Here is a 21747-nt window from a genome sequence, read left to right on the forward strand (position 1 = left end):
TGCCCCCCACCCCCCCCGAAAAAAAAACACATTAAGAATACATTTGAATCCAAACCGAACGCTTGAACAAATGTAATATCAGCGTTGCTCAAATCTCGTTTCTGAAGACATGAAAGGAAATGAGATGAAATGCTGGCAACGTGACTAGAAAAAAAAACGCTAAAATAATCCAAAAGATGACAAGGCGGCGATACAAAGGCTTTGTAAAAAAAATTACACGCCTTTGACTGATAAAAGCTTAGCTAGTAGCTATTTCTTCACGTCTGTCATTTGATTCGCCATGTTGTCAAACCACAAGGGATTTACAAAACTCCATTCCCTTCTATTGTTTGGAAGAGGTTGAGGGGAGTCTGTGAGCTGATGCCAGCAGTCATAACTCAAACCTACTGCATTTATGTTGTACAGACACATTTAGTAAATACTTCTGTTAACAACTGCAAGACATACTAAAAATATAAAGCATTTCTGAAATTCTTATGAACAGTTTATGAAGGTGGCATGTATGGGTTATGAATGTGTTATGAAGTCCTTATGTAGGTCACCTTCAAGTAAAGCACCAGACTTTCCTCTGTTTACAACCTTTCCAAAGTAATCACACATTAAATAAATTTTTTGTTGTTGTTGCTTTGTGTGAATTAAGCAACTGTCACTTGTTCTGGGGTAATGACCGCTGTGGGTAGAACATGCCCTTATGCACAGATCTTGGATCAGCTTCTCTCCCCAACCCCTAACCTTATCCATTAGGGGCGAAAACCACAAACCTGATGTTAGATTAGCATCTAGGGACAAGTTTATCCCACTCTGTTATGTGTAGAGCGGGGCTAGGATATGCATAACAGTAGCACTGACAAATAGAATTGCCATGACAATAAAGTCACAGAGTTTGATTGGTCAAGAGAGGATTGATCAATTGTGCAGAAGGAACGTCAAGGAGAGTGACAATGACATGAGGCATTTTAGTGTAAAAACAGCCTATGTAATGGTTTGCTTTATTCACCTCTAAAAATGTTGTATATTTGCGATTTTAAATGAGTATAGCATCAACTTCTTTCATTCAAATGTTTTTAGAGTTTTGGTAGAGGTTGCAGTGGAGGTGTGTGTGTCTCACCTCTGCCTCGCTGCCTTCTCTCAGGTTGTATGTGAGGTTGTGGAGGATATCTGCAGTGAACAGGCTGGCGTACTCCGGGTAGAACTCCAGCACCTCCCTTAGAGCCCGCACACTGATGTACTGCAGGTCGCAGTAGGTCAGCGCCTTCACGTCCGCATTAGTCTTGATCACGTGATCCGTCCCCGGCAGGTCGGAGCCAATCAGATCCCCCTTCCCTGTAACCAACCAGTCAGCAACATATAGTACGGCACGTGTTGGTGCTGCTGAGGAATCATTGGTCCTGTCCAGAAACCCCCTAGCCTCTACCCCATAAGTACTTGTGGAAATCTCCTCTAGTACCCCCAGCCAGTTCTAGTACCCCCTGCCATTTCTAGTACCCCCTGCCAGTTCTAGTACCCCCAGCCAGTTCTAGTACCCCCAGCCAGTTCTAGTTCCTCCAGCCAGTTCTAGTTCCTCCAGCCAGTTCTAGTACCCCCAGCCAGTTCTACTCTTTTGAACAAATCCAGTACTAGCACACGTTATTCAACTAATAAAGGACTTGATGAGCAGTTAACCAGTCAAATCAGCTGTGCTAAAAGAATAATAGATCAATTGAGCGGATCTGGGTACTCGAGGAGAGGTTAAGGGAACTCTGGTATAAGCAAGGTGGTGAAAGTCCTATCAAGCCCATCAAATGTTTATCATATTCCATCTCTGCTAGTCTCTCTTCAGAGTAGGGTGAAGTTGCCCCTAGACACTGATCTTTGGTCAATTTAGCAATTTCCCCACTAATGGTTAAGGTTTGAATTGGGGGAAGGGAAGCTGATCCTAGATCTGTACCTAAGGGGAACTTCACCCTCTCTCTTCGGTCCCACATATGACCTACAGATGACAATGACCTTTGACCCCTATACTAACCTAGGATGGCCAGCACCATGCTGTCCTTGAGCACCTCCAGGGAACCCGAGCAGACAAAGTAGTTAGCGTGGAGCGCGTCGCCCTGCCGGATCAAGTACTCGCCAGGGGCGCAGAACGAGGTCTTGATGTGGAGGGAGAGCGAGCGCAGACAGCCACGGCTGGCCCCCTCGAACACGGGCAGCTGCAGGATGTCCTTGTTCAGGTGCATGGCGATGTCGGCCCGCAGCTCGTCTGGGAAGTCGTGCAAGAGCTGGAACGGAGAGAAAGAGGAAGAGAGAGATATAGAGAGAGGGAGCGGTGAGAGAGGGAAAGCCAGCAGGAAAGAGAGAAAAAGAGAGAGAGAGCACTTGACCAATGTAAAAAGGACCATGTCAACTTATCAATGTGGCTACCATATAGTGTGTTGTAATAGAGTAGTGGCTGGAGGACAGACACTTAAAGTTGTAAAATGTATTTTAATGTAAAAAATATATATATTATAATGTATATTACTGTCTTAATTTTTGCTGCACCCCAGGAAGTGTAGCTGCTGCCTTGGCATGAGCTAATGGGGATCCATAATAAATACACAATGCAATAAGATAGCATAAATCTGAGCTGGATCAGTGTGTTTTATGCATCGTTCTGTTGTTGTATTGTGGTTGCATTATGGTCGTATGATCTTACCTCGTTGGCATCGATGCCATTGTTAACAGACCAGGTGGTCTGGAAGTACTCCAGCATTCGCTGTTTGAGCTGCTGGGGAAGACGGTGAACCCTGATGAAGTCCTTCAAGTCCTTCATGCGCGTGTGGTAGAGGGAGCGCCGAGAGTACATCCGCTGGATAATGGCCGTCACGTTACCAAATACCACCGCATGCATCAGGGCTGGGGGGAGAGAACAGAAGAGAAGAGGAGAGGAAAGGAGAGGAGAGGAGATGCAGAGGAACAAGGCACACATTTTAAATCCCCATAACCACAGTGCGACTTACAAATGAAAAGATGCCAAACTGCATCCAAACTTTGGGCCTGGACCTGGCATGCCCGCTTGCCTGGGTGGCAGCGCCAAACCAGGGTGCCACACTCACCCCCTATGAGCATAGTGCAGATAGAGAAGATCTTCTCAGCGTCAGTGTTGGCACACACATTGCCGAAGCCCACGCTGGTGAGGCTACTGAGGGTGAAGTAGAGGGCAGCGATATAGGAGCTGCGTACTGAGGGTCCGCCCAGTGTGCTGTTGGCGTATGGAGTCTCCAAACGCTTGCCCAGCTCATGGAGCCAACCTGGAGGGTAGGGGGTGTAGGGGTGAGACCAGGTCTGAAGGTCAGCATTCATATAACTCCAAGTCACGCTTACTTGTATAATTTAGGGTTAAAAAAAATAAAATATGAATCAACATTGAGAATTCTGACAAGTCATGCTGGAAGAAAACTGGGCTGGGGAGAAAGAAAACGTTATTTTTTGTGAACAAATATTTAATTTTGTCGACATAATAAAACAAATTGTTGTGGAAATCTGTTGCAGCTCAGGTCGACTACAAAACCCACAATGCAATGCTCTCTCTCTTGGCTGGCTGGCTAGCTAGTTAGCTAGCAAACTTAGCTACACACAATAATACTAAAGTTAAAATCAGCATGTGGAGTATCTAGCGAGCTGTAAAATTGCCTAAACAAACTGCACTATCAATTTAAGAGTATATCTCACTGAGTTCAACTTGTCAGAGCGAGTGCAGAGTATGCAACAATGGCCCTTTCCCACATTTCCCAAAGACACAGGGCACATTGTGAGATTGTACTTGAGGGAGAAGCTGAGTTGAATAATTTGGTACAATTTTTAAATTGAGCACATCTAAGTGAAATATCTACTTTGTCATGACGATATAAACGGATGGATGTGTTCTAGACAAGTATGCCCATACCATCTATTGGCTGATTTGGCGATCGGGAGTGCAGGTAATTGTTATAAAAGCATTATGTAATGTGATAGTGTGTTATCCCCTATCGCCAGTGACGAGAACCATGTAGTATGACCCTTTCCGACACAAGTTCTGGATTTCACATACGGACCACTTAGAAGTTAAATCACGGGGAGCATTTTTATTTTAACCGCTGAACATAGGTTTACAAGAATTTGAAAGGAGTTTCATGATTTTTATTTCTTGGGGATGGATCATGCCTTTAAGAGCGATGTTCTGGATGCGCAAGAGGAGACACTTCTACTCTAATACTGTAAAATAAATGCTGTTTGTATCGTTACAGAGCAAGCGTGAACATCTTCTGTTGCGGTACACTGCCTATGTCACTGTTCAGGTGGTCTGTCATCAAAGACTTAGAGTGATGGGGGCGTTGGCAAGGCACTCGCTGGTTGCCACCCCTGCCAGGGCACACCAAGAGTCAGGAAGCTGGCATGGACTTAAGGGAGCTGGTGGAATGAGGTTGTGTCCTCCAGGGATAAATAAGGCCCAGTATTGCTTTCCTTTGACACACACTTGTTCACACACGTGGACACACACTTACGCATGCCTACACGCACACACACACATATGGGGTTGGAGACTTAAATTTGGTGCATCTATCGATGAGTATGATCAATGTGTGGGTGCGCATTGCGTGCATGCACACAAGTGAATATGTCTGTACACCCCAGGCCCTGGTATTTGTGTCTCACCCATCTCACCCACCCACCCACCCACTTGGCCCTTACCTTCCTCACTCAGCCAGCCAGACTCACCTATGTCCCAGGTGTCAGGGTCGTTGTTCTCCATCTCCTTGCGTCCGATGATGTACCAGATGCAGGCCATCCAATGGGCCAGCAGGGCGAACATGGACATGAGCAGGGTGAGCACCATGGCACTGTACTGGGAGTAACGGTCCAGCTTCTGGAGAAGCCTCAACAGCCGCAGCAAGCGAACCGTCTTCAGCAGGTGGACCAGGGAGGTCTGGGACCAAGAGGACAGAGAGGACAAAGATAAGAACAGATTTTTCTTTTTTTTTTTTTTAGATTAATTTTGAGAGAGTAGAGTAGGTTGTGTAGATCATTGAAATTAAAAAGTAATTTAAATTGTTTTAATTAGAATTGTTTTCCACATTCACTTGGTGTGGAGTAGGTTGAAGATAATTGAAATGAAATTCAAGTTAAATGTATTTTTTACATTTAAGGCAACATTCATGACAACAAAATGTGGAAACTATGAAAACGAGCTGCCAGAACAGCTCCAATGAGCCTTGGAATAGCTTCTACAAGTGTCTGGAACTCTATTTGAGGGATGCGACACCATTCTTCCATGGGAAATTCCATAATTTGGTGTTTTGTTGATGGAAAACGCCGTCTCAGACGCCTCTCCAGAATCTCCCATAAGTGTTCAATTGGGTTGATATCTGGTGACTGAGATGGCCATGGCATATGGTTTACATCGTTTTCATGCTCATCAAACCATTGAGTGACCACTCATGCCCTGTGGATGGGGACATTGTCGTCTTGGAGGAGACCACTCCCATTAGGGTAGAAAATTATTCACCATAGGTTGAAGGTGATCACTCAGAATAGCTGTGTATATACTATCGGTGCTCATCGGCCATTGAACATAAAGATTACACAACAAGTTGAAAATCTCAAATTCAACAATGAGTCGTTTGGAAGGAATCAGTGGCTAACTGCAAGCATTGCAAAGCAACCAGTAGCCTGCTATTCAATGGAGTGGCTGTGTATTTTTTTCCCTGAGTTCCCACTATAAATCCAGAGAATGCCAGACTTTGATGACAAAGTTTGATTTAAAAAATTGCCCACAAAGGACTGCCGCACCACCTTCAGTGAGCACATCACAAGGTGAATCCAAAAATGTATTGTATGCTGCTGCATAAATTATGTAATATGCCAGGGAGATATGTATACTGTAGCTAAGAAAGTAATACAAGTGTATGTTGTGTAGTAAGCTGATAGTAGCCCATGTGCCTCACCCTAATGATTTGGTCTATTTTCACCTCTTAATTTCGCCTAACGTTACTGTTCTGACTCGGTGGTGCTGCATACGTAGCCTATAACCTGTTTATGAGAAATCTCATAATCTAATGTTGTAAGAGGTTTCATTGTCTGCTTATATGCCCCCTTTATTTATCCTACGGTTCTGACTTAGTGTACAGGGAAAATACTAAGAGCAGACCATGTTCTGCATTCTGTTGCTGTACATTTCAAAAGTGCTGAACACAGTTATATTGACTACGTCCGTCTTACTCCACGCTCGCTCATTAATGTCTTCATCGAAATTACGGAATGCCTCTTCTCTGCTCATCGTTCCCTTATGTCATAGTTTGTACATCTCAGTTATCAGTAGCAACCACATTTGTTTAAGCAAGTCAGCCATATCAGCTATGTTTTTTAAAAAGGCAGTATACGAGGCTGAATGAACTGTTTCGCTGCCAGACAAGGCTCCGCTGATAGCCAGGTGTAGCAGTGGTAAGGATTCACTCCATTGTGCTGGAAAGAAAGCTCTGCTGTTGAGACAGCTTTATGTAGGCCAGTATGGGGGCACGGTTTGTGGGCACCACTTGTCGCCGTTATAGTGCAATTAATGTATTGTTTAGTGTTGTGTAGTGTCTTTGCTGGCATGCATCTAAAAAAAATTGGGGGGAGTTTACCCCACCAAGATTTACATGCTAAAATCGCCACTGCCCTGTAGGCACCTTCAACTTACCAAAGGTATTATAAATTACACTTGCTGAGATTCACTTGCCTCCAACCAAATTAATTAGAATTTATCCAGGCCATTTTTTTATTCTTTGAAGTGAATTTGTATGTGTATAGGTACAGTATAGTGTACGTGAATATACGACCTCATATACCCACCACGGTGATGTTGAAGGCATAGAGCAGGTCAAAGGGCAGTGCAGCCACCAGGTCGACAAAGAACCAGGTGGTGGCGTAGTGGATGCAAATGGAGCGTGCCTCGTACACCACCTGACCCGACGTGCTCACAAAGGATGTTCGGAAGTTCAGGATGATGTCTGTGAATGGAGTGGGTATGAAATAAGTGATAAGGTTCCAAGATAGCTAAATGTTTGCTTAATGGTCACATAATGTTTCAGTCATGGTTGCATAGTGGTCACCCAACCCTTGGGGAAAACCCTGTGCATGCTTTTGCTCCAGCCCTGCACGACAGCACCTAATTCAACGTATATCTCACCAAGAGGTGTTGTCGTTTCTGGCTGGAGCAAAAGACTGCACACCCAAGTTTTTCAGGACCAGCATCCGACCTGGGTTCAAATACTACTCAAGTATTTCAATTCATTTCACATTCATTTCAAAGTAAGTATTTGGATATTTTTGTTAAAAATAGTTGAATATTGGAAATACACTTGGAAAGTATTGGTATGTATTTGAAAATACTAAAATACAGAGACAAGGGTATTTCCAAATACGCATATTTCAAAATTCCATGCATTTGAACCCAGGTCTGTTTGGTCCTATGGTATTTGAAATATACTTGGAAACAATTGTTGAAAATAGTTTCAAATGTTATTTATAGGAAATCATTTTAAAATACTTTTAAAAACTTCAAATAAGAAGTAATCCAGCCAAATAATTTGAAAATAATTAAATACAGATAAAATAAGTATTTAAAATACAAATACTTAAATAAGAATGTATTTGAACCAAGGTCTTAGTCTGACCAGGACACATACTATCTATCTTGGAAATGTATCTACTACAGGAGAAACACTGGATCAGATGAATAAACTGGACATAACAGTTAATACAGTTAAGACTAAGAGAACAGCAAACCATAATTAAGCCAAATCCTGACGTGATTATTTCCAATCTCTTGCATCCTATTCCCTAGATCCCAGATATCCTACCGCCTATAGAGTATCTCCATGGTGATGTCGTTGATGTTGGTGGAGCAGGTGGCTGCTTTCAGCTCCTATTTCCTATCCCTTATCTCCTACAACTTACCTCCTATCTCCTCCTATCCTTTCACCTTATCCCCTTATTTCATAAGAACATCTCCATGACAGTGTGGTTTTTGATGGAGAAGCATCCAATGTCCTATTCCTTATCTCCTACAACCTTCCCATCTCCTATACCTTTCCTTTTGTTTTCTCCCTTACTTCCTTACTCCCTCACCCAGGATGGAAGAGCATTTCCTCAACAATGTCGTTAACAGCGATGGCACGTCCCATTTCATATTCCTTACTTCCTACATCCTACAACCTACCTCCTACCTCCTATTCCCTTACTCCGCCCATCTCCTCACCCAGGATGAAGAGCATCTCCACGGCAATGTCGCTGACGATGGTGGCGCGGGCGGCCGTGTCCAGCTCGTCGTAAGGCGTGAAGCAGACGTTGTAGGGCACGGTGACCGCCACATAGAAGGTGGCCAGGAGGATCATCCAGTCCCATAATGCCTTGGATACGCTGTAGTGAAGCAGAATGAAGCGGGACTTCTGCACCGCCGCTACCTTATACTCTGGGAGGGACGAGGGCTTCTCAAACATGTTCTGAGGGGGAGAGAGAGAGCGGGAGAGAGAGATGTGTTGGTAGAATGATTAAAGGATGAATGGGATTGTGTGTGAAGTGAGGTGCTGAATAAGCTCTTGACCAAAACAGTCACCCACTTGGGCCAGTTTCTCAAGTTCCTCCGTTTCTCATTGTTTCTGCTACACAACATGAATGCAAAAGGTATCACATTTGTCCATCAGTGCCCTATCAAAAAACGAGGTCCTCCGATCAAGATGACTTCCTGTGAGGGAGGAAGTGAGGCGACGATGAAGGGGAAACGACCAACTACACCACACAGCATCAGAATGACATGCATGATTTCAACTCTTCCTTCAACATCCCCCCATCCAAAAGTCATCAGCTATTTCTCGCCCAAGTGTATTTCTCAACTTTTCTCATCTCGTCTCATTAAAGACAAATGAGAGAAGTGCCGAATCGACTGAACTTCGCCATAAAAATTTGAAATAGCACTTATTCATTCCCCCCTCGTTAGAATTTTTGATTGAGAAAGCTAATCATGGGTGAGATATATTATAATACCATAGCAAATCAGAGTGTCCATCCGGGGTTGGCATAATGACAGCGCAGATCTGACTATTGGACGTTATAGCCATAACAATATTGAGGAGACATTAAGTAAATATATTACTTTGGACAGAAATGAAAGAGGGGTGAAGGGAAACAGAAAAGGCTAAATGGATCAAGGACTCCAACCACCCAACCCACAGCCTGTTCACCTCACTATCATCTAGAAGGCGGAGACAGTACAGGTGCATCCAAGCTGGGACTGAGAAATGCTTCTATCTCCAGGCCATCAGACTGTTAAACAGTCATCACTAGCTGGCCTACTATACCCTGCACCGTAGAGACCTCTTGCCCTATGTACATAAAGTCATTGAACACTGGTCACTATAATAATGTATTCAGTATAAACAGTATAATATAGATATAGTGTGTGTACACACCTTTTCCATTTATATACTGTCCATACTGTCTACACACACTATATATATTCAATTTATACAGTATAATATATATATATATATATATATATATATATATATAGCGTGTGTGTAGACAGTATGGTCAGTATATAAATGGAAGATGTGTGTACAGCAGTAGTTATATAGGATGAAACATGACTAGAACGGGGGGGGGTCAGCCTGGGTAATTAAGTATGAAATGTAATTTCTCTGGTATGTGTCCGGGAGGCGGCGAACACCGTTGTGCTGCTGTGTAATCTTCTTAATGAGGCTCCTCGGGATGGATAGCCCTTACGTGGGGAAATAATTGGGGGAGCGAGGGAATTGTGGTCACACAAAAAAGGAGGGAGAGGAGGAGAGTGGCGTAATTATAACATTCCAAATAAAATAAAATTGTCACATACACATGGTTAGCAGATGTTAATGCGAGTGTAGCGAAATGCTTGTATGTGTGTGTGGGGAATAGTAAATGAAACAAACATTTTGCTAGTCCCCACAAGGTCAAATGCTATTTCTAGGGGGTTTAGGGTTAAGCTTAGAACTAGTGTTAGGGTTATAATTAGGTTAGGGTTAGGAGCTAAGGTTAGTTTTAGGGTTAGGTAAAATAGGATTTTGAATGGGACTGAATTGTGTGTCCCCGCAAGGTTAGTTATACGAGTGTGTGTGTGTGTGTGTGTGTGTGTGTGTGTGTGTGTGTGTGTGTGTGTGTGTGTGTGTGTGTGTGTGTGTGTGTGTGTGTGTGTGTGTGTGTGTGTGTGTGTGTGTGTGTGTGTGTGTGTGTGTGTGTGTGTGTGTGTGTGTGTGTGTGTGTGTGTGTGTGTGTGTGTGTGTGTGTGTGTGTGTGTGTGTGTGTGTGTGTGCCAAAATTGGGATCAATTAGGAATTTCTTCATTTAAATTCAATTCAACCCAAGAATTTAAATTTGCATTGGACACACCTCAGAGTAAGCAGAATTGGAATATAATTTAATTCAAAGCAATTCAACAGATGTGAAATAAAGTCATTCCTTTGACATATATTTTACAAAAAACGTCTGTCACATAATTCAAAAAAATATACGGATACCATTTCAAATATGAACTTGATTATAACTCAGCTGTCAACATTTTTTTGTGATGAGATGTTAGATTGTTCTCTTCCATTCTGGAGTCTTCGATTTGATCTAATGCATGGGAAATGTATTTTTTCTAATATGTAAGTGAAATTTGAATTATTATAGACAACCTACAAAATTATACAATAATATTTATAATTTCAGGCAAATGAGTTAAAAAATGTAATATTTCAACCATATGTTATACATATACATGGTTATACATGATGTCAACGTCTACATTTATATAGGGATGTGTCTTCATACAGTACATAATAGCCATTTGAATAGCCATTACCCATTTCATTTTCATTGAATAGAAGTTCTACCTTTAATTAAAATTCTGTTTCCTGTGAGGTGTGGTCAATTCAAATTCAAGAATTCAATTGAAATTAAAGGGCACTTCGCAACTCTATTCAGAATTGACCACAACCCTGGTGCGTGCGTGCGTTGTAAATGTTGGAATTGTCCCCAAACCATCACCTCTTGACCCATAATGACAGGCTCCTCTCGATTGTGAAAATGTGCAATATAAAGGGAAGAAGAAAAGAGGGACACTTTACAGTTACAATGACCATGTGTTATTTCCCACTTGTTTCGACTGCTGGGATGTTTCCCCCACTTCAATTAAGAAGCTGAATGGCACTGAGGCAAATCCAAGGAAAAGCCAAGCTGATTTAATGTTTTTTTTTAGCGAATGAGTCAAGGACGTCAGCGAACGCTGGGACTTCTTTTTTAATTTGGCTCACATTACATCACCGGGTTCGGGTCAATCCATCCTTCCGACAGCCAACAGAGCACGTCCTAGTGTTGATGAGAGACGAAAAAGCCCGCTGCGGGCACCAAGTGTTGCTAAATCTCCCTGCAGCAACAGCTGATCTTTGTACTTCATCAAGCTTACCCAGGCAACCCTAACGCGTATATCCCCCAGCATGCTTTGAGCTGAGAAAAACAAACCATGACACAGACAGATCATGGTCTCCCATCGTCTCTTGATGAGGTAGCCCTGCCTGTGACTTCAAAATCAGTGTCAGCCCGTTGGTTTCTCTCGTGAGCGACCCGGGTTTATATCTCACTTGTAACACAGAAAGACAGACTTTCTCTCGAGCAGAATACAGCACAGAGTAAAGGTCCAACCAGCTGAAATGGCTGAAATAACAGCATGGTTATTGTTAGATTTGACCACAGTAGACGGACGTACAACGACCAACTCCACATTGTTGCTTCATCATCTCCCTCTTGAACACTCCACAACAACCTGCTCACATAAAAAGCAGGTCAAGACTGGTGGACTCATTGGAAACTGGGTTACAGTAGATTATATAAACCAGGGGGGACTAGAATTACACACTCCCAACCCCATAGGGAGATAGAAAAAGAGAGTGGAAGAGGCAACGAGAGGACAGAAATGAGAAATACTTAGCTGAATCAGGTGTTTTATAGAGTAGTTCTGGAACAAAACCCTGAACACCCAGTAACTCTCCAGGAGGAGGGTTAGCCAACCCTGACACAATCGATTCCTTGCCTCCTTAAAACCCACAGAAAGACGAATTGAGATAGATAGTTCTTCCCAACTCCCCTGAACAAACAGCCTAAATATAGGAATTGGGGGTAATCATGGTATATTTTAGGGCACTGAGATGCTTTGCAGTTATCCCACACTTTCTCTGAAGTTACAGCGTCAATCCTTCAACAGCCTGTTCTCTCTTCTCTCACACACAGGTGTTCCTTCCTTCCTGCCTTCCTGGACTGGTGCTACAAATAGTGAGCTATTCACAGCACGACCAACTGCTAACAGGGAATAAATGAAAGGGGGGGGGGGTATAATGATATACAACTACCGTTCAAAAGTTTGGGGTCACTTAGAAATGTCCTTGTTTTTGAAAGAAAAACACTTTTTTTTTGTCCATTAAAATAACATCAAGTTGATCAGAAATACAGTGCAGCCTTTGTTAATGTTGTAAATGACTATTGTAGCTGGAAACAGTGGATTTTGTTATGGAATATCTACATAGGCGTACTGAGGCCCATTATCAGCAACCATCACTCATGTATTCCAATGGCACGCTGTGTTAGCTAATCCAAGTTTATAATTTTAAAAGGCTAATTTATCATTAGTAAACCCTTTTGCAATTATGTTAGCACAGCTGAAAAGTGTGCAATAAAACTGAAGCAATAAAACTGGCCTTCTTTAGACTAATTTATTACTCGTCGCCAAACCCACTGGCTACAGGTTATCTACAAGTCTCTGCTAGGTAAAGCCCCGCCTTATCTCAGCTCACTGGTCACCATAGCAGCACCCACTCGTAGCACGCGCTCCAGCAGGTATCTCTCACTGGTCACCCCCAAAGCCAATTCCTCCTTTGGTCGCCTTTCCTTCCAGTTCTCTGCTGTCCATGACTGGAACGAATTGCAAAAATCTCTGAAGCTGGAGACTCACATCTCCCTCACTAGCTTTAAGCACCAGCTGTCAGAGCAGTTTACAGATCACTGCACCTGTACTTAGCCTATCTGTAAACAGCGCATCTATCTACCTACCTCATCCCCATACTGGTATTTATTTATTTTGCTCCTTTGCACCCCAAAGTATCTCTACCTGCACATTCATCTTCTGTCGATCTACCATTCCAGTGTTTAATTGCTATATTGTAATTACTTTGCCACCATGGCCTATTTATTTCCTTAACTTACCTAATTTGCACTCACTGTATATAGACTTTTTGTTTTCTTTTGTTCTACTGTATTATTGACTGTATGTTTTGTTTATTCCATGTGTAACTCTGTGTTGTTGTATGTGTCGAATTGCTACGCTTTATCTTGGCCAGGTCACAGTTGCAAATGAGAACTTGTTCTCAACTAGCCTACCTGGTTAAATAAAGGTGAAATAAAAAAATAAAAAATAAATAAATAGTTGAGTGGCCTAGCCAGTCTCCAGATCTCAACCCCATAGAAAATCTTTGGAGGGAGTTGAAAGTCCGTGTTGCCCAGCACCAGCCCCAAAACATCACTGCTCTAGAGGAGATCTGCATGGAGGAATGGGCCAAAATACCAGCAACAGTGTGTGAAAACCTTGTGAAGACTTATAGAAAATGTTTCACCTCTGTCATTGCCAACAAAGGGTATATAACAAAGTATTGAGATAAACTTTTGTTATTGACCAAATACTTATTTTCCACAATAATTTGCAAATAAATTCATTAAAAATCCTACAATGTGATTTTCTGGATTTTTTTCTTCTCATTTTATCTGTCATAGTTGAAGTGTACCTATGATGAAAATTACAGGCCTCTCATCTTTTTAAGTGGGAGAACTTGCACAATTGGTGGCTGACTAAATACTTTTTTGCCCCACTGTATCACATTCACATAAGTATTCAGACCCTTCACTCAGTACTTTGTTGAAGCATCTTTGGCAGCTATTACAGCCCCGAGTCTTGTTAGGTATGATGCTACAAGCTTAGCACACCTGTATTTGGGGAGTTTCTCCCATTCTTCTCTGCAGATCCTCTCAAGCTCTGTCAAGTTGGATGGGGAGCATTGCTGCACAGCTAATTCAGGTATTTCCAGAGATGTTCATTTGGGTTCAAGTCCGGGCTTTGGCTGAGCCACTTGTCCCGAAGCCACTCCTGTGTTGACTTGTCTGTGTGCTTAAGGTTGTTGTCCTGTTGGAAGGTGAACCTTCGCCCCCCCAGTCAGAGGTCCTGAGTGCTCTGGAGCAGGTTTTAATCAAGGATCTCTCCGTACTTTGCCTCGATCCTGACTTGTCTCTCAGTCTCTGTCACTGAAAAACATCCCCACAGCATGATGCTGCCTCCAGCATGCTTCACCGTATAGACGGTGCCAGGTTTCCTTCAGTCGTGACGCTTGGCATTCAAAGTTCAATCTTGGTTTCATCAGACCAGAGAATCTTGTTACTCATGAGCGGCTTTAGGTTCCTTTTGGCAAACCCCAAGCGGGCTGTCATGTGCCTTTTACTGAGGAGTGGCTTCCGTCTGGCCACTCTACCATAAAGGCCAGATTGGTGGAGTGCTGCAGAGATGGTTGTCCATCAACTCTAGAGCTCTGTCAGAGTGACCATGGGTTCTTGGTCACCTCTCTGACCAAGGCCCTTCTCCCCGATTTCTCATTTTGGCCAGGCGGCTAGCTCTAGGAGGAGTCTTGGTGGTTTCAAACTTGAGACCAATGTGTTCTTTGGGGACCTTCAATGCCTTGACACGATCCTGTCTTGGAGCTCTACGGACAATTCCTTCAACATCATGGCATGGTTTTTTCTCTGACATGCACTGTCAACTGTGGAACCTTATATAGATGGGTGTGTGTTTCCAAATCATGTCCAATCAATTTAATTTACCACAGGGGGACTCCAATCAAATTGCAAAAACATCCCAAGGATGATCAATGGAAACAGGATGCACCTCGCTCAATTTTGTGTCTCATAGCAAAGAGTCTGAATACTTATGTCAATAAGGTTTTTTGTTTTTAATACATTTGCAAACATCTCAACCGACCTCTTTTGCCTTTGTCATTACGGGGTATTGTGTGTAGATTGCTGAGGATTTTTATGTATTTAATCCATTTTAGAATAAGGCTATAGCATAACAAAATGTGGGAAAAGTCAAGGGATCTGAATACTTTCCGAAGGCACTGTATATACAGTACCAGTCTTGGACACACCTACTCATTCCAGGGGGTTTCTTTATTTTTACTATTTTCTACATTGTAGAATAGTAGTGGAGACATCAAAACTATGAAATAACACATATGGAATCATGTAGTAACAAAAAAAAAGTATTAAAAATATATATTTTATATTTGAGATTCTTCAAAGTAGCCACCCTTTGCCTTGAGGACAGCTTGCACACTCTTGGCATTCTCTCAACCAGCTTCATGAGGTAGTCACCTGCAATGCATTTCAATTAACAGGTGTACCTTGTTAAAAGTTCATTTGTGGAATTTCTTACCTCCTTGATGCGTTTGAGCCAATCAGTTGTGCTGTGACAAGGTAGGGTTGGTATACAGACGATAGCCTATTTGGTAAAATACGAAGTCCATATGATGGCCAGAACAGCTCAAATAAGCAAAGAGAAAAAAACTGTCCATCATTACTTTAATTAAGACATGAAGGTCAGTCAACACGGAACATTTCAAGAACTTTGAAAGTTTCTTCAAGTACAGTCGCAAAAACCATCAAGCGCTATGATGAAACTTGCTCTCATGAGGACAGGTACAGGAAAGGAAGACCAAGCGTTACACCTGCTGGGGAGAAAATGTTCATTAGAGTTACCAGACTCAGAAATTGCAGAGCAAATAAATGCTTCAGAGTTGAAGTAACAGACACATCTCAGCATCAACTGTTCAGAGGAGACTGTGTGAATCAGGCCTTCGTGGTCGAATTGCTGCAAAGAAGCCACTACTAAAGGACATCAATAAGAAGAAGAGACTTGCTTGGGCCAAGAAACATGAGCAATGGATATTAGACCGGTGGAAACCTGTCCTTTGGTCTGATGAGTCCAAATTTGAGATTTCTGCTTCCAACCGCTGTCTTTGTGAGACGCAGAGTGGGTGAACAGATGATCTCCGCATATGTGGTTCCCACCTTGAAGCATAGAGGTGTGATGGTGTGGGGGTGCTTTGCTGGTAACACTGTCAGTGATTTATTTAGAATTCAAGGCACACTAAACCAGCATGGCTACCACAGCATTCTGCAGCGATACGCCATCCCATCTGATTTGCGTTTGGTGGGACTATCATTTGTTTTTCAACAGGACAATGACCCAAAACACACCTACAGGCTGTGTAATGACTATTTGACCAAGAAGGAGAGTGATGGAGTGCTGTATCAGATGACCTGGCCTCCATAATCACCCGACATCAACCCAATTGAGGTGGTTTGGGATGAGTTGGACCGCAGAGTGAAGGAAAAGCAGCCAACAAGTTCTCAGTATATGTGGGAACTCCTTCAAGACTGTTGGAGAAGCATTCCAGGTGAAGCTAGTTGAGAGAATGCCAAGAGTGTGCAAAGCTGTCATCAAGGGTGGCTACTTTGAAGAATCTCAAATATTAAATATGAAATAGATTTAGATTTGTTTCACACTTCTTTGGTTACTACATGATTCCATAATAATGGTCTGGGGCTGTTTTTTTAAATTGGTTTGGGCTAGGGCCCTTAGTTCCAGTGAAGGCAAATAACGCTACAGCATACAAGACATTCTAGATGAATCTGTGCTTCCAACTTTGTGGCAACGGTTTGGGAAAGGTCCTTTCCTGTTTCAGCATGACAATGCCCCTGTGCACAAAGCGAGGTCCATACAGAAATGGTTTGTCGAGATCTGTGTGGATGAACTTGACTGGCCTGCAAAGAGCCCTGACCTCAACCCCATCGAACACCTTTGGGATGAGTTCGAACACTGATTGCGAGGGACTTTCTTCAAGTGTCTACTGGAAAGCAGTCCCAGAAGAGTGGTATAGCAGCAAAGGGGGGAACCAACTCCATATTAATGCCCATGATTTTGGAATGAGATGTTCGACAAGTATGTGTGCACATACTTTTGGTCATGTAGAGTACACAAAACATTAAGAACACATTCTCTTTCCATGACATAGACTGACCAGGTGAATCCAGGTGAAAGCTATGATACCTTATTTATGTCACTTGTTAAATCCACTTCAATCAGTGTAGATGAAGTAGAGGAGACAGGTTAAATAATTGAGACATTGATTGTGTATGTTTGCCATTCAGAGGGTGAATGGGCAAGACAAAATATTTAAGTGCCTTTGAACAAGGGTATGGTATTAGGCAGGGGCACAACTTTCACTTGGGATGGGGGACGGCCCCCCACATTCTGAAATTGCATTTTTGTCCCGCCCAGTTGTATCATGGCACTCTGATGCAAAACGCAGCTCTGGGTGTACTTTAAGACCGCGTAGAAGCCTCAGAGCGATCGGTTAGGCTGTTTTCCAGTTTCAACCGGCTGGATTTAGGACCTCACAGACACCACCACAGCGTGCGGACAGGCTGTGTGAAGCCAAAGCTTCTGAAAGGCTGGCGTATTGGACCAGCATGGGAGAGATGAACCGAGGCAGCTGCTGTCTGTGTTGTTCTTTTTCTCTGAGTTGTAAAAGCAAGGAGAGCAGAAACTGGCTTCTCCTTAGTTGACTGATCTAAATCAAATCAAATCAAATTTTATTTGTCACATACACATGGTTAGCAGATGTTAATGCGAGTGTAGCGAAATGCTTGTGCTTCTAGTCCCGACAATGCAGTAATAACCAACAAGTAATCTAACTAACAATTCCAAAACTACTGTCTTATACACAGTGTAAGGGGATAAAGAATATGTACATAAGGATATATGAATGAGTGATGGTACAGAGCAGCATAGGCAAGATACAGTAGATGGTATCGAGTACAGTATATACATATGAGATGAGTATGTAAACAAAACAAATGGCATAGTTAAAGTGGCTAGTGATACATGTATTACATAAGGATGCAGTAGATGATATAGAGTACAGTATATACGTATGCATATGAGATGAATAATGTAGGGTAAGTAACATTATATAGGGTAGCATTGATTAAAGTGGCTAGTGATATATTTACATCATTTCCCATCAATTCCCATTATTAAAGTGGCTGGAGTTGAGTCAGTGTCAGTGTCAGTGTGTTGGCAGCAGCCACTCAATGTTAGTGGTGGCTGTTTAACAGTCTGATGGCCTTGAGATAGAAGCTGTTTTTCAGTCTCTCGGTCCCAGCTTTGATGCACCTGTACTGACCTCGCCTTCTGGATGATAGCGGGGTGAACAGGCAGTGGCTCGGGTGGTTGATGTCCTTGATGATCTTTATGGCCTTCCTGTAACATCGGGTGGTGTAGGTGTCCTGGAGGGCAGGTAGTTTGCCCCCGGTGATGCGTTGTGCAGACCTCACTACCCTCTGGAGAGCCTTACGGTTGAGGGCGGAGCAGTTGCCGTACCAGGCGGTGATACAGCCCGCCAGGATGCTCTCGATTGTGCATCTGTAGAAGTTTGTGAGTGCTTTTGGTGACAAGCCGAATTTCTTCAGCCTCCTGAGGTTGAAGAGGCGCTGCTGCGCCTTCTTCACGATGCTGTCTGTGTGAGTGGACCAATTCAGTTTGTCTGTGATGTGTATGCCGAGGAACTTAAAACTTGCTACCCTCTCCACTACTGTTCCATCGATGTGGATAGGGGGGTGTTCCCTCTGCTGTTTCCTGAAGTCCACAATCATCTCCTTAGTTTTGTTGACGTTGAGTGTGAGGTTATTTTCCTGACACCACACTCCGAGGGCCCTCACCTCCTCCCTGTAGGCCGTCTCGTCGTTGTTGGTAATCAAGCCTACCACTGTTGTGTCGTCCGCAAACTTGATGATTGAGTTGGAGGCATGCGTGGCCACGCAGTCGTGGGTGAACAGGGAGTACAGGAGAGGGCTCAGAACGCACCCTTGTGGGGCCCCAGTGTTGAGGATCAGCGGGGAGGAGATGTTGTTGCCTACCCTCACCACCTGGGGGCGGCCCGTCAGGAAGTCCAGTACCCAGTTGCACAGGGCGGGGTCGAGACCCAGGGTCTCGAGCTTGATGACGAGCTTGGAGGGTACTATGGTGTTGAATGCCGAGCTGTAGTCGATGAACAGCATTCTCACATAGGTATTCCTCTTGTCCAGATGGGTTAGGGCAGTGTGCAGTGTGGTTGAGATTGCATCGTTTGTGGACCTATTTGGGCGGTAAGCAAATTGGAGTGGGTCTAGGGTGTCAGGTAGGGTGGAGGTGATATGGTCCTTGACTAGTCTCTCAAAGCACTTCATGATGACGGATGTGAGTGCTACGGGGCGGTAGTCGTTTAGCTCAGTTACCTTAGCTTTCTTGGGAACAGGAACAATGGTGGCCCTCTTGAATGAAGCATGTGGGAACAGCAGACTGGTATAGGGATTGATTGAATATGTCCGTAAACACACCGGCCAGCTGGTCTGCTTATGCTCTGAGGGCGCGGCTGGGGATGCCGTCTGGGCCTGCAGCCTTGCGAGGGTTAACACGTTTAAATGTCTTACTCACCTCGGCTGCAGTGAAGGAGAGACCGCATGTTTTCATTGCAGGCCGTGTCAGTGGCACTGTATTGTCCTCAAAGCGGGCAAAAAAGTTATTTAGTCTGCCTGGGAGCAAGACATCCTGGTCCGTGACTGGGCTGGATTTCTTCCTGTAGTCCGTGATTGACTGTAGACCCTGCCACATGCCTCTTGTGTCTGAGCCGTTGAATTGAGATTCTACTTTGTCTCTGTACTGACGCTTAGCTTGTTTAATAGCCTTGCGGAGGGAATAGCTGCACTGTTTGTATTCAGTCATGTCACCAGACACCTTGCCCTAATTAAAAGCAGTGGTTCGCGCTTTCAGTTTCACACGAATGCTGCCATCAATCCACGGTTTCTGGTTAGGGAATGTTTTAATCGTTGCTATGGGAACGTCATCTTCAACGCACGTTCTAATGAACTCGCACACCGAATCAGCGTATTCGTCAATGTTGTTGTCTGACGCAATACGAAACATCTCCCAGTCCACGTGATGGAAGCAGTCTTGGAGTGTGGAGTCAGCTTGGTCAGACCAGCGTTGGACAGACCTCAGCGTGGGAGCCTCTTGTTTTAGTTTCTGTCTGTAGGCAGGGATCAACAAAATGGAGTCGTGGTCAGCTTTTCCGAAAGGGGGGCGGGGCAGGTCCTTATATGCGTCGCGGAAGTTAGAGTAACAATGATCCAAGGTCTTTCCACCCCTGGTTGCGCAATCGATATGCTGATAAAATTTAGGGAGACTTGTTTTCAGATTAGCCTTGTTAAAATCCCCAGCTACAATGAATGCAGCCTCCGGATAAATCGTTTCCAGTTTGCAGAGAGTTAAATAAAGTTCGTTCGTAGCCATCGATGTGTCTGCTTGGGGGGGGATATATACGGCTGTGATTATAATCGAAGAGAATTCTCTTGGTAGATAATGCGGTCTACATTTGATTGTGAGGAATTCTAAATCAGGTGAACAGAAGGATTTGAGTTCCTGTATGTTTCTTTCATCACACCATGTCACGTTAGTCATAAGGCATACGCCCCCGCCCCTCTTCTTACCAGAAAGATGTTTGTCTCTGTCGGCGCGATGCGTGGAGAAACCCGTTGGCTGCACCACCTCGGATAGCGTCGTTCCAGTGAGCCATGTTTCCGTGAAGCATAGAACATAACAGTCTCTGATGTCCCTCTGGAATGCTACCCTTGCTCGGATTTCATCAACCTTGTTGTCAAGAGACTGGACATTGGCAAGAAGAATGCTAGGGAGTGGTGCACGGTGTGCCCGTCTCCGGAGTCTGACCAGAAGACCGCCTCGTTTCCCTCTTTTTCGGAGTCGTTTTTTTGGGTCGCTGCATGGAATCCACTCCGTTGTCCTGTTTGTAAGGCAGAACACAGGATCCGCGTTGCGAAAAACATATTCTTGGTCGTACTGATGGTGAGTTGACGCTGATCTTATATTCAGTAGTTCTTCTCGACTGTATGTAATGAAACCTAAGATGACCTGGGGTACTAATGTAAGAAATAACACGTAAAAAAACAAAAAACTGCATAGTTTCCTAGGAACGCGAAGCGAGGCGGCCATCTCTGTCGGCGCCGGCAAGATAACTGTTTTTTGACAGAAAAATAAATGTTTATTCCCAGTGCTGAGCTAGTAGTGTAACTGACATTCTATGTTAGCTAATGTTTCATCCCCTCTTGACTGAAGTGAATGAACACCTAGCAGCTAGTTAGCTAGCTAGCAGCTACCACAGCCAGTTCAGCTCTAGCTAGCCTCTAGCTATCTGTCAGGTAGCAGCATCTGTCATGTCTACTCCTGCTCCTCCCCTCCGGCGTTTGACGTCGCCGGTTTACTGACCACTGGTCCTGGGAACCATCATTACGTACACCTGGCTTTCATCATTACGTGAACCTGTGCTTCATCATTAAGCACACCTGGACTCCATTACCTCACTCATTACCTCCCCTTTATCTGGCACTCCTTTAGGTTCTTTCCCCATGCAGTATTGTTTCTGTTTTCATGTCTAGACCCTACTCTTATGTTGTACCAGTTCATGTTATGTGTTATATTAAACTTACTACCTTCTTCTCATCTCCCAGCATCTATGTTACAGTATCTAACAGCTGTTGGAAATGTTTTAT

General features: G+C 43.7%; 1 protein-coding gene across 1 annotated transcript in view; it reads right to left on the minus strand.

Annotated features, from left to right (window-relative positions):
* The window catches only part of LOC112223779 (potassium voltage-gated channel subfamily H member 4-like), a 69288-nt gene that overhangs the window by 20439 nt on the left and 27102 nt on the right, over positions 1 to 21747 (minus strand). Inside the window, exons 5-11 of the mRNA XM_024386976.2 lie at positions 8234 to 8477; positions 6826 to 6983; positions 4714 to 4921; positions 3072 to 3266; positions 2672 to 2871; positions 2006 to 2255; positions 1109 to 1323 (exon numbers count right to left, since the gene is read on the minus strand). Coding sequence (XP_024242744.1) covers positions 1109 to 1323; positions 2006 to 2255; positions 2672 to 2871; positions 3072 to 3266; positions 4714 to 4921; positions 6826 to 6983; positions 8234 to 8477 — 1470 coding nt within the window. The remainder of the gene's footprint in view (positions 1 to 1108; positions 1324 to 2005; positions 2256 to 2671; positions 2872 to 3071; positions 3267 to 4713; positions 4922 to 6825; positions 6984 to 8233; positions 8478 to 21747) is intronic.

The sequence above is a fragment of the Oncorhynchus tshawytscha genome, linkage group LG24 (assembly GCF_018296145.1).
Source record: "Oncorhynchus tshawytscha isolate Ot180627B linkage group LG24, Otsh_v2.0, whole genome shotgun sequence".
NCBI classification, from domain to species: domain Eukaryota; kingdom Metazoa; phylum Chordata; class Actinopteri; order Salmoniformes; family Salmonidae; genus Oncorhynchus; species Oncorhynchus tshawytscha.